This window comes from Morus notabilis, unplaced genomic scaffold (genome assembly GCF_000414095.1).
Source record: "Morus notabilis unplaced genomic scaffold, ASM41409v2 Scaffold93, whole genome shotgun sequence".
Lineage (NCBI taxonomy): Eukaryota > Viridiplantae > Streptophyta > Magnoliopsida > Rosales > Moraceae > Morus > Morus notabilis.
The window spans coordinates 38,094-49,284 of record NW_010364330.1 but is presented as its reverse complement, the minus strand read 5'-3'; the positions used below and the strand labels follow the sequence as shown (position 1 = coordinate 49,284).

The 11,191-nt window shown below is 35.4% G+C and overlaps 1 protein-coding gene across 1 annotated transcript; it reads right to left on the bottom strand.

Moving 5' to 3' along the window:
* Positions 1 to 5,876: 5,876 nt before the first annotated feature.
* LOC21404276 (inorganic phosphate transporter 1-4) lies at positions 5,877 to 10,855 on the bottom strand. The gene is made up of 3 exons (XM_010106429.2): positions 10,695 to 10,855; positions 7,837 to 8,443; positions 5,877 to 7,204 (listed from the first exon to the last, which is right to left on the bottom strand). Exons 2-3 carry the CDS (start codon positions 8,396 to 8,398, stop codon positions 6,153 to 6,155), a joined length of 1,614 nt encoding a protein of 537 aa, XP_010104731.1. The 5' UTR covers positions 8,399 to 8,443; positions 10,695 to 10,855; the 3' UTR covers positions 5,877 to 6,152.
* Between the last annotated feature and the right edge of the window lie 336 nt (positions 10,856 to 11,191).

The window sequence follows — 11,191 nt, the reverse complement described above, 5'->3', positions numbered from 1 at the left end:
CGGGAATACCACTATAACCAAAAGGATCCATTATAAAAAAAAAAATAATAGCGATTTGAGAGAGAGAGAGCTTTAGGATAATGTGATAGTTTTTGAAAAAATTGTAATAGAGATTTGAAAGATTGAGAGAGAATGAGAGAGAATGAGAGAAATTGAGAGGGATTGAGAGAGTTTGAGTGAAAAAAATGTGTAGGGGATGGGGGGTATTTATAGGGAAATTTTTGGGTTAAAAAATTAATTTTTTTCAAAAAATTCGGGCAAAAGGGCTAGTTTAGGGTTCGGGTTCGGGCGGGTTCGGGCAAAAACTAGCCATTGGACGGGTTTTGGGCACCTCGGGCAGTTCGGGCATCTCGAGTATTCGGGCAAAATTCAGGTTTTCGGGCAAATTTCGGGTCGGGCAGCCAAACAGTCATTTTTCTAACCATTTTTTCAAATTTTCGGGTTCGGGCGGATCGGGCATTCGGGCAAATCGGGCTTGGCCGGAAAAATTCAAAAAAAACTCCGGCGGACGGCGGTCGACGGCACCTACACGGTGGCAGGCTCCAGCGTGGTCTCAAAACTCTGGCTGCCCGAGCCCGAAAATACACCTTGAACGGGCCGGCATATAGGCCTGCCCGCCTGAGCCCGAAAAAATTCGGGCTTCGGGCGGCCCGCCGGCCCGAAGTTCCAGCACTCTTTCACCCACGCCCTTCTTGTTTAGACAACTTTTCAAACTTGTCTTCTGTCTTGACAAGTTTTTGTTTGATGTATTGTGGTTCATGTCTTGACAAGAATAATTATGCCACTAACGACACTCATATCAATAGTTAATTTGTTTTAATTATTCAATTTGTGATGTTTAGGATAGTTATGGATAAGAGTTGGATTTATGTGACGAACCGAATTTCGGAGACATGTATGAGTGGAGTGAGAAGATTTATTGAAGAACATGTAATCACCTAGATGCGGATGGGAAATGTCGTTATCCTTGCAAAAAATGTTTGAATTGTTTTTTCCATCATATAGATATTGTTAAGCGTCATATTTTTGTTGGAGGTTTTAGCTTAAATTATATAAACTGGATTAATCATGGCGAGGAGGAAACCGATACTACTCCCAATGTACAAGATGAAGACTTCGGGAGGCATTTCCAGAAGGCTCGAGAATTCCCGAGTCTTATTATGAGACGAAGCGGATGATGCGAAAGCTTGGGTTGGGATACAAGACCATCCATGTGTGCCAGAATGAGTGTGTGGTGTATTACAAAGAGTACAAAGATTTGAAGGAATGTCCGATATGTGGTCATAAGAGGTATAAAAATTGTAATGCAAAGGAGAAAAAAGTTCCACACAAAAAAATGCACTACTTTCCTCTCATTCCAAGATTGCAGCGTTTATTTATGTCTCGACACACCGCTGAATATATGAGGTGGCACAAGGAACAACGTGTTAAGACGGAAGGAATCCTTCGACACCCTGCTGATGCAGAAGTGTGGAAGGAATTTGACAAACAATATCCGGATTTCACAGCTGAACTGCGTAATGTTAGATTAAGTCTTGCTTCCGATGGTTTCACGCCGTTTGGAGATATGACAAATCCATATAGTATGTGGCCAGTTTTACTGGTGGCTTACAACATGCCCCCTTGGAGATGTATGAACCATACACATATCATGATGTCAAGTGAGAGGTATGAAAAATATGGTTTCAAGCGTGGCATAGGTCATGTACTAAGAAAAGCGCCACAAGGTCACAAATCTAGAGGGTTAGGATATGAAAAGCTTGAAAATGATGTTCAGGAAAATAAACGGCGTATGTCGGATATGGAAATTCTAATGAAGTAACAACAGGAGTTTATTCCAAAGCTACTTCAACAGATAAATCCGCCGTCTAATCATCCTGGACCTTCCGTCCCAAGAATAGAAGATCCTCCGCCACCGCCACCACCGGCCTCAATTTGTTATAACGTTTAATTTTGGTAATATTAAGATTTTACTAGTACAATATTTGCATAAATGTTTGGGTTTGTTTAAGTATGACTATTTTAGTATTTTGTTTGGATTCTAATATGTATTGAAATATTTAGAGATTTTTAAATTAATATTTGGTATTTTATTTATATATATTTTTTTCAAAAAATACAGGTATATAAATCTATCTCAGTTTTGGTGACCAAAAAGCTCATATTTTTTGCTACTAAAATTTTAGTAGCAGAAAGCTCACAATTTTTGCTACCAAATATATTTTGCTACCAAAATTTTGGTAGTAGAAAGCTCACACTTTTTGCTACCAAATAAATTTTGCAATCAAAATTTTGGTAGCAAAAAGTTTACAGTTTTTGCTACCAAATATATTTTGCTACCAAAATTTTAGTAGCAGAAAGCTCACACTTTTTGCTACTAAAAACATTTTGCTACCAAAACTTTTGGTCCCCGAGTATCATACATTTTGCTACCAAATACATTTTGTTACCAAAAAATTTTTTGGTAACAAAAACTATTTGCTACCAAAATTTTGGTAACTAATACTTTCTGCTACCAAAATTTTTTGGTAACAAAAACATTTTGCTACCAAAAACAGGGCTTTTGGTTACCAAATTTTTTATAACAAAAAATTCAAATTCTTGTAGTGAGGCCAAGAGATCTCAGCCACCAAAAGACAAACTCGCCTAAAAACGAAGCCTATCTGTTCGGTTTTAAAGCTCCAAATCATTTTAGATCCACCCAAATAGAACCACCACACTGTACACCACCACCACCAACGCGAAGCTCACAACAAGGCGAGCTGGATGACCAAATTTCATGGCCGGGAGCCTGGTGACGCACCTAGAGGCGGCCCCATAACTCTGACCGTCGTTCATTCTTTTTTCTCTTATTCGTATGGGGGTGAGAGAGAGTTGAAAACGGGAAGCGACAATTTGCAGTCGGCAACTGTTTTGATCCTAATAACTTATCATCTTTTTATTTATATGAGGGTATTACAATAAAGCACAGTAGATTTGTTTTTTTTTCCCCCACTTTTCATTCTTTTTATTAAACAACATGAAAGAAATTCCCGTCCTACTATTTCAGTTCCTTCTTTAAAGGTATTTTATTTCTTCTCCCTTTCTATTTTCTATTCGCAATTTGTACAAGTGTGACCATCTATACAACATATGAGGATATGACATTTGATTTTGTGACTGGCGAAATTTTAAGTGATGAGGGTCTTGACCCATGTGGAGCCAATACCTATTCTCCATATTCCCCACCTAATTAATCGAATATTATTCCAATAGTCAACTGGACCTAAGCTGGCCCAGCCTACGTATTTGTCATATTTGTCGACTGTCGTGTTAAGTTGGTCCATAACATGACAATGATCTTGTTTCATCACGGTGACATTTTGATCAAGATGATCTCTATCTCTATCAATGATGGGTATAGGGAATTCCTTTATTCAGTTACATTTTGGAATTGATGATCTTATATATTTTCGCTAATTTTTATTCATCAAATAAAAAAGTCAAAGTTCCACACAAACTAAAGTTTAGACTTAACAAGAAAAAGGTTAAAAAAAGAAAAATATTAAGCCAGCTAATCATTAAAAGAGTGAAAACTTTACTGTGTATCTCTTATTTGTGATTTACCAGTGGAGCAAGTGATTCTGACCATTGGATATTAAATTTTTAATTGTCAGTTCTATGCAGGTTCATGTTAAATATTTACAATGCATCATACATAATTACTCTTATTGTAGATCTGATAGTTAAAAAACTAATCTAACAGTACAACGCATCATACATTTACAACGCATCATTCATTTTCTCTTGCAGAAGGGTGCGGTTTTCATGGAGTTCGAAATGTATTATAAGGACGTGAAGATATATAGCATATATATGACATATGAGAGTATTTAAGTATTAATGGATTAAAGGCCGGGCATCTCAAAATTTGTGGATAGAATAGAACTAAAAAGAAGCAAGTAATTTTTCGGCCAAATTTGTGTTAAATTCTGTGATTAGCATATTTTTTACATATAGTTAACAAATAACGACTATGATTTTGAATTCATATCCTATGTAAAATATATCTCTCTTTTTTTCCTCCGACGATAATAGATTGACATGTCAACTACTTCTCAACGATAGTAAATAAATATAAATGAAATACAGTGAACAAGACCTTCTTCATTACTGAATATGTGTATATGTACAACACTAAGTCCATGATAAGCGCAAAATAATAATAATTAATTATTATTTATAAATATTTCTTTAATTAATTAGTGAATAATATTTTATACAAGTCAACCTTTCGCTCCGCCCAATCCCAAATAATACTGCTATATTTAGCTAGATCTTTGACATGATCGTCACTATTGTGTAAGTCAAGCAAGTTTTTCTCAAATTTTCTTCTTTAATATATACATATTTATAAGCATTGTTGACGGTGAAAATTCGTCAACAAAATAATAACGAATTTCTAAACAGTTTGCGCGAATTAAATGGATTTAAAACACAATTAAAAGCAATTAAACAACAAGTGCACACGAGAATTATAGTAATTCACCATCGGTTTGAGAGCTACATCTACTGTGGGGAGTAGAGGAAATTCACTACTTTAAATGAGAATACACGCATTAATGCTCAGAATGAGACTTAGGGATTTTCTGACTCATAATTCTTTATTTATACTCATAATCACTGCCAATATCCTTTTCCTTATTTGAATTCAGAATATTTCCCTTATCTTTTGGGATAGTTTCCCAAAAGATAGAGATTACAATCAGTCAGGACGGTTTCCTTATTTAAACTTCATATATTTGAATTACAAATAACAAATCTAGGGACAAATGTCACGGATCTCATCTCCTGTGTAGCCTCGACTTCATAAACGTTCATAGAAGTCTTTGCGCCTATGATTGTGGATACAGTGAGCTTCATGTTGTCTTTTGTATCCTTTTTGAGTAGTCGACCTCTTTAATATGCCTCACTTCTTTCTAGCGGTCGACTTCTAAGAAAGTTGTCTACTGACGTGGCGTCTAGGGTTGGGCTGTACTTGATCATTTTGTGTTCTCATTTAAGGCATGTGGGCCCCATCCAAGGTCTTATTTAGGGTTCAGCATTTTACCTTACAACAATCATTATTATTAATGGTGCCTTCTGCACTTTAGAATCATTCTCAATCTACCCCGAAAATTTAAAAACTCTCACTTTGCCCCCTTAATTTTGAATTTTTCCCACTTAACTCCTTCTGTTGTAACTTCTGTTAAAAAAAACATAGAGAGTAATGTAGTCAAGTGGTCTTTCCATTTGAATTTTAATTAAAAACAAACAGATAAAAACCGCATGGTCGTACTACCTCCCTTTTTCTGTTTAATTTTAACAGAAATTCTTACAAAATGGTTTAAATGAGACAAATTCAAAATTCAGGGAGTAAAGTGAACATTTTTAAAGTTTAAGGGATAAGGTGAGAACGATCTCGAAACTTAAGGTGAACAAGTGGGATTAATTCTATTTTTAAAGTGCCATTTTTAAAAATAAAAAAGTTTTTTTTTCTCAGTCAAATACATTGTAATGCGAAAGATATGCTCTTAAAGTTAGGCTGCTGATCCACTTTGTAATTGCTTACATGATCAGTTGATATTCCGGATTTTAATTTATTAATCATGTATTTGTTTGTAATTTTCTTTTCTTTCTTTTATTTTTTAATGTTCTTGCAGGATGATGGAAACGAGTTGATTAGTTTTCGATCGGATATATTGTCTTGCTTTTTACAAGTTGTATTATTATCTAAGAGAAAAAAAAAACAATGTGTACAGATTTATATGTCGTTATGTATTCAAAGTGATCATATATATATATATATACACACATAAAGCTTCATGAAAATAGCTAGAGAAATATAATTAGCTATGTGTGAGAATCCAAACATTTCATTTAATTTGTATTAAGACAAAATACAATTAGTACAGTACAATACAATTGATAATTAAAACACAAAAATTAAGCACACGGTGTAGCTGCTTCTGCATGTATTGAAGCACTTCAAAACATATATCTACATCCATTATTGCTTTATCATAAATAAAACTTAAAAAACAAGGAAAAAAAAAGATAAAAAGAAACACCTTAAATTATAAAATTTCACAAACCATGGAAACAATATATATATATTCATCATCAGTTACTGATCAAAGAGGAACAGTTCTCGAAGAAGCATTCGGCTGTTCCATCTCCTGATCACCATCTTCATTCTCTCCAGTCAACTCCTCAAGAGATTTTCCCTTGGATTCAGGCACCAAAAGCGTAAACAACATTCCAAAGAAGTTGATCACTCCAAGCATAATCAAAGAATTCTTTATACCAATGCCCGGTGGGTAACCCGCATCGGTCTTCGTCTTGTCTGTGCTCTGAGCGGCATACAAGAAGCCGAAAGCCCCTACAATAGCCCCAGCTTTCCCGGCCGCTGCCGATATTCCGTGGCAAGTAGACCTAAGCCTGGCCGGGAAAATCTCGGCAGGAACGACAAACGTGGTCGCATTAGGCCCGAAATTGGCGAAGAAGAAGGTCAAAGAGTACATAACAACAAACCCTATTCTGTTCTCCTTTTGAGTCCAGTGGTTGTATGGAATGGCTAGGGCAAACATGAAGACAGTCATGAAGAAGAAGCCCATGAGTTGGATTGCGAAACGGCCCATGTAGTCGATGAGCGCGACGGTGAACCAATAACCGGGAACGGTACTGCAGAGTGCAATTAAGGTTTGCGCTCTGGCGATTTTGTAGACCTCTTGAATGGCGTTCATGGTGTTGGCCGCTGGGATCCACCCAATGGCGGTGAATATGTCCTTTTGGAAGAGGTTTTGGCTGTAGAAGGCAATGTCCAAGAGGAACCAAGTTGTGGTGGTTCCGACCAAGTGGAGCCCGTGGCGGCGAGCGAATTCCTTGGTGAAAAGGCCATAGGATTGGCCCGAACGAGACGTGAACTTCTCAACCTTCTCTTCCTCGGCTTGGAGTTCGACTTGTAGGACCTTGGACATGTCTGCGGCCGCTTGTTTCGCGTTCTTCGCGACGAGGGCGGTGTAACGGGCGGTTTCGGGCATTTTCATACGCCAGTAGTAGGTGAGGGCCGCCGGGAAGGCTCCGAAGATGACGATGATACGCCATACGTAGTCCGCTTGAGGCACGAGAGAGGCCTCTCTGTCGGTTTTGTATGGAGGGGCGTCGAATGAGTTCTTGAACGCACCTGATCAAGAGTAATTGGTCAATAACATCACTTTTTTTTTTTTATCTGATGGTCAATAACATCACTTGGTAGAGAACTAATCAAAGCAATATTGAGATTGAACCCTGCTTAATTTTGAAAGGATTTGAGGAGGATTATTATTAGAAAAATACTAACAATTTTAATAAGTACTTCTTTCCAAAATTAAAGAATTAATAATGCGTCGTTAAGAAACAAAATTAATAATGGAGATCCTCTCTTTCCATGACAATATTAACTAATGAATTGCTAAGTAAAGCATATTCTAAGCGGATATTGAATAGTAATAAACATCTCCTTAAAATGATTAATTTGGTTTTTTTATATTTTAAGAGAAAAACATTCGACTTTTTTTTTAATGTAGGAAAACATGTGCTTTTTTTTTTTTTTTGGTCTTAAGTTGCAAAGATGACGTTCTATTTTTCAAATTAAACATGTATATTTCCAAGATTTTTCTCAAGATATATGTGTGCGTGTATATCTATAATTATAATAATAATTATTATTATTATAACTAATATTTATTTTTAGGGACAGAAAAAAAAAAGACAGGAAATAAAAATTGAAAACATAGGAAAAGAAGAAAAAAAAAGAAGCAAAAAAAAAAAAGGCACCTGCGACGATTAAAGCGACAATCCCACCGCCGAGAATTCCAAACCCTTGCATGGCGAACACCGCGGCGATGAAAGCACCGCGAGTTTTCTTATTGGCGTACTCCGACATGATGGTGGCGGAGAGAGGGTAGTCACCGCCGATACCGAAGCCGAGCCAGAACCGGAAGAAGCAGAGCGTGGCGATGACAGCTTGCGGGTTGTCACTGAAGGACAGCCCCGAGCCTATGGAGCAAACAACCATCAGAATTAAGGTTATACCATAGACCTTCTTCCTCCCCATCTTGTCGCCGAGCCACCCGAAGAAGAGCTGGCCCGCGAGGGTCCCGCAGAAGGCAACGCCGTTGACGGCGGCCGCGACGTTCGGGGGCAGCGTCCCGGGCTTCTCCTTGGTGGTGTCGGTGTAGTATATCCGGCCGAGGAGCTTCGTCACGAGAGAGACGCAGAAGAGGTCATAGGCGTCTGTGAAGAAGCCCATGCCTGCTATGACGATTGCAGTAAAATGATACCATTGAGTCTTTGCTAGGTCGAGTGCGTTTAGCACTCCTAGTTGTTCGCCGGCCATGGCGAGTTAAGCTTGATCAATAAGCCCTAGTCTCAGTCTTCCTTCCTAAATAACAAGAAGAAGATGCGGATAAGAATCTCATATAAGAAATAATAATAAGTGCATTTATTATTATGGTATATTTTTCTGAGTTCGTTGTTTGGGGTTGTTTTGTTTTCCAGTTGTCTTTTTATCTTGTTGGAGCGGATTTTGGCATTTGGCAGGATTTTTATTTCATTATTTTTTTTCCCAAAACGAATATATTCTTGTATTCAAGCCAAGGGGGAAATGATTATTGTTATAAAATCAATATGTAGCTGTATATGTTATTTATGTATTTATTTATTTGCTGAAGGTAACGTATATGTTAAATTAAATTATATACTGAAATACAAACAAATAAAGAGAGAGAAATTAAAATTTATGAAATAGGGGTGGTCAACACAAATATTAGAGCTTGTAAGTTCTCCCGTTTTACTTCTTGTGATTATTGGCGCCATAAAAGCATTTTTCTTATGAAAACAAGAGGAAAGAAAATATATCAGTCAAAGTTTTGGACTTGGGAGAATACAAGATGGAGTTTACTTTTCTTCCCATGTTGTTAAATCACTCCGATAATTGGTACTCATATTCATAAAGTCAGTGTCAGGAAAAACTTTTTGTATAGTTATATAATGTTGATTGATTACGTCACATAGCTATAGATTTTTTTTTTATTTGTTTGTTTTGCTTTATTTTATTCTTTCGAAGGTTCCGACGGAATTGACGGATCAACTACTTTGCTAACAAAGTAACGTCCGTTTGAGTTGAGATGTGATATTATATGAGAGTTTTTTATTGTAATAAAAAAATTAAATATAATTATTTTTTAAAGTTTTTTACTGTAATAAAACTCAAATTCTAAACTCAAATCAGCAAAATAAATGGGCTTAATTTACTAGCTAATATTCTGGCAAAAATGAAGTATTAAAAAGGATACTTATATATTTTATTGTGTCTACTACTACTATTATTTTACGTAGTTTTTTTTAATTTTTTTTTAAATTATTATTATTTACGAAGTTTGACTAACGCTTTCTCCCTATCCCGTGCTAAAACGGCAATACCAAATTTAAAATATTATTTCACATTAAGACAACTCAGAGAGAGAGAGAGAGAGAGAGAGAGAGAGAATAAAGATCTAAAAACAATAGAGAAAACAAAATAATTGCATTATCGCGTAAAAACTTGTTGCTTAGAAGTGATGAAATTAAATGCTTTGTCTGGATGGATTGAAAACAAAATAATGAAAGGAAAAGTCATGGGCCAACCCTTATTGACCTGCAGACCCATAACATCCAAAGAAAGTCGCAACTAGTCTATTCAATACCTTCATAAATTCCACCTTTCAGGAAATTTTTTTTTTTTTTTTTTTTTTTTTTTTTAAAAAAGAAGCTTCATAAATCCTGGAGTCTGCAGAAATGATTACAAGTTTTCTCAAGGTACAAGCTTATACATGTACTAATTCAGGTTAGAATTAATGCATAAAATGTATAGTGTGTGTTTGTATTTTGTGAAAATTTATAGCATCCCTCCCAAACAAATATATATTGGAACAAATGACTAATAGAATATGTGAAAGTTAGGAGGAATAAGTGATTTTTTACGTGTTTGGTTCGTAAATTTAAACAAAAATTTAAATTTTTATAAAAGAAAATACTATAATAAAAAAAATTAAATTGTAATTTAAATTTATAAACAAACAGGGCTTTATTATTAGCCAAAACCTAGCTACTTAAAACTAATTTCAAGGGTAAGCAAAAGCGTTTAATTATTTCCCTTTATATACGAACTTTTGGAGGAACCATATTTTCCTGTAGCTTTTGCCCATCGTTTTTGTTCTTCTTCTTCTTTTCTTTTTTTCTTTTTTTTTTGTGATTTTGTGTTGATCATGAAAGAGATCGAGAGGTAAAGAACTACAAGTCATGGGTTTCTCCAAGGGGGTGTTCTAATTATATTGGTTAAAAGTGTATTTTTTTTGTTTTTTTTTTTTTAATTTTTTGAGAAGACGGGCCAAACTAAAGGACTTCTATTGGCCAATGAAACAGTGAGCTAGCTAGTGTGCCGTACCATCATAACCAGCACTTTAACTAAAAAGGCGAAAAGAAACCCAGAACTGCAAAAGAGAAAATATATTGCCCAACGCCCCAACCATAAAGATACACTGTATAAGGTATCTACCTTGATGTGGTCCTAGCATAGGGCATAAATGAAAAACTTTATAAATGATCAGAAGAGCATTGATATGTATCAAAAAAGAATGGGAACAGAGACTGACCTTTTTTTATCTTCTTAAGATGGAAGATGAGAGACAGAAGAAGAGACCAGAATTGGTGATACTTTTATTTTCTCCAGTACTGCTGCTTATTTGGTGCCAAAGGATAGAATGATAGGTAAGATTTGGAGACTAGACCAATATTTATATGTGTGGAAAATTCTGTAATCTAAGAATAGTTAGGGGCATCTAATGGCATATACCTATATGCCCTCATAATCAGATTATAATTTAAGTCAACTTTTTCATAAAGTCTTCTCATAGTTCACAAGAGTTTTTCTTCCTTTCTTTTTTTTTTTTTTTTTAATGCTACTATATATGACTAATTAGGCCAAGTCTCCGGTTCAGTACGGGACCGGAGCAATATTTGTATATTTTTTCTTTAAAATATGTATATTTTTTTATAACATGTATATTTCTTCTTAAAATATATATATTGTATATTTTAGCATAAAAAGAAATGTATATGTTTTAAGTAAAAATATACACATTTTAAAGGT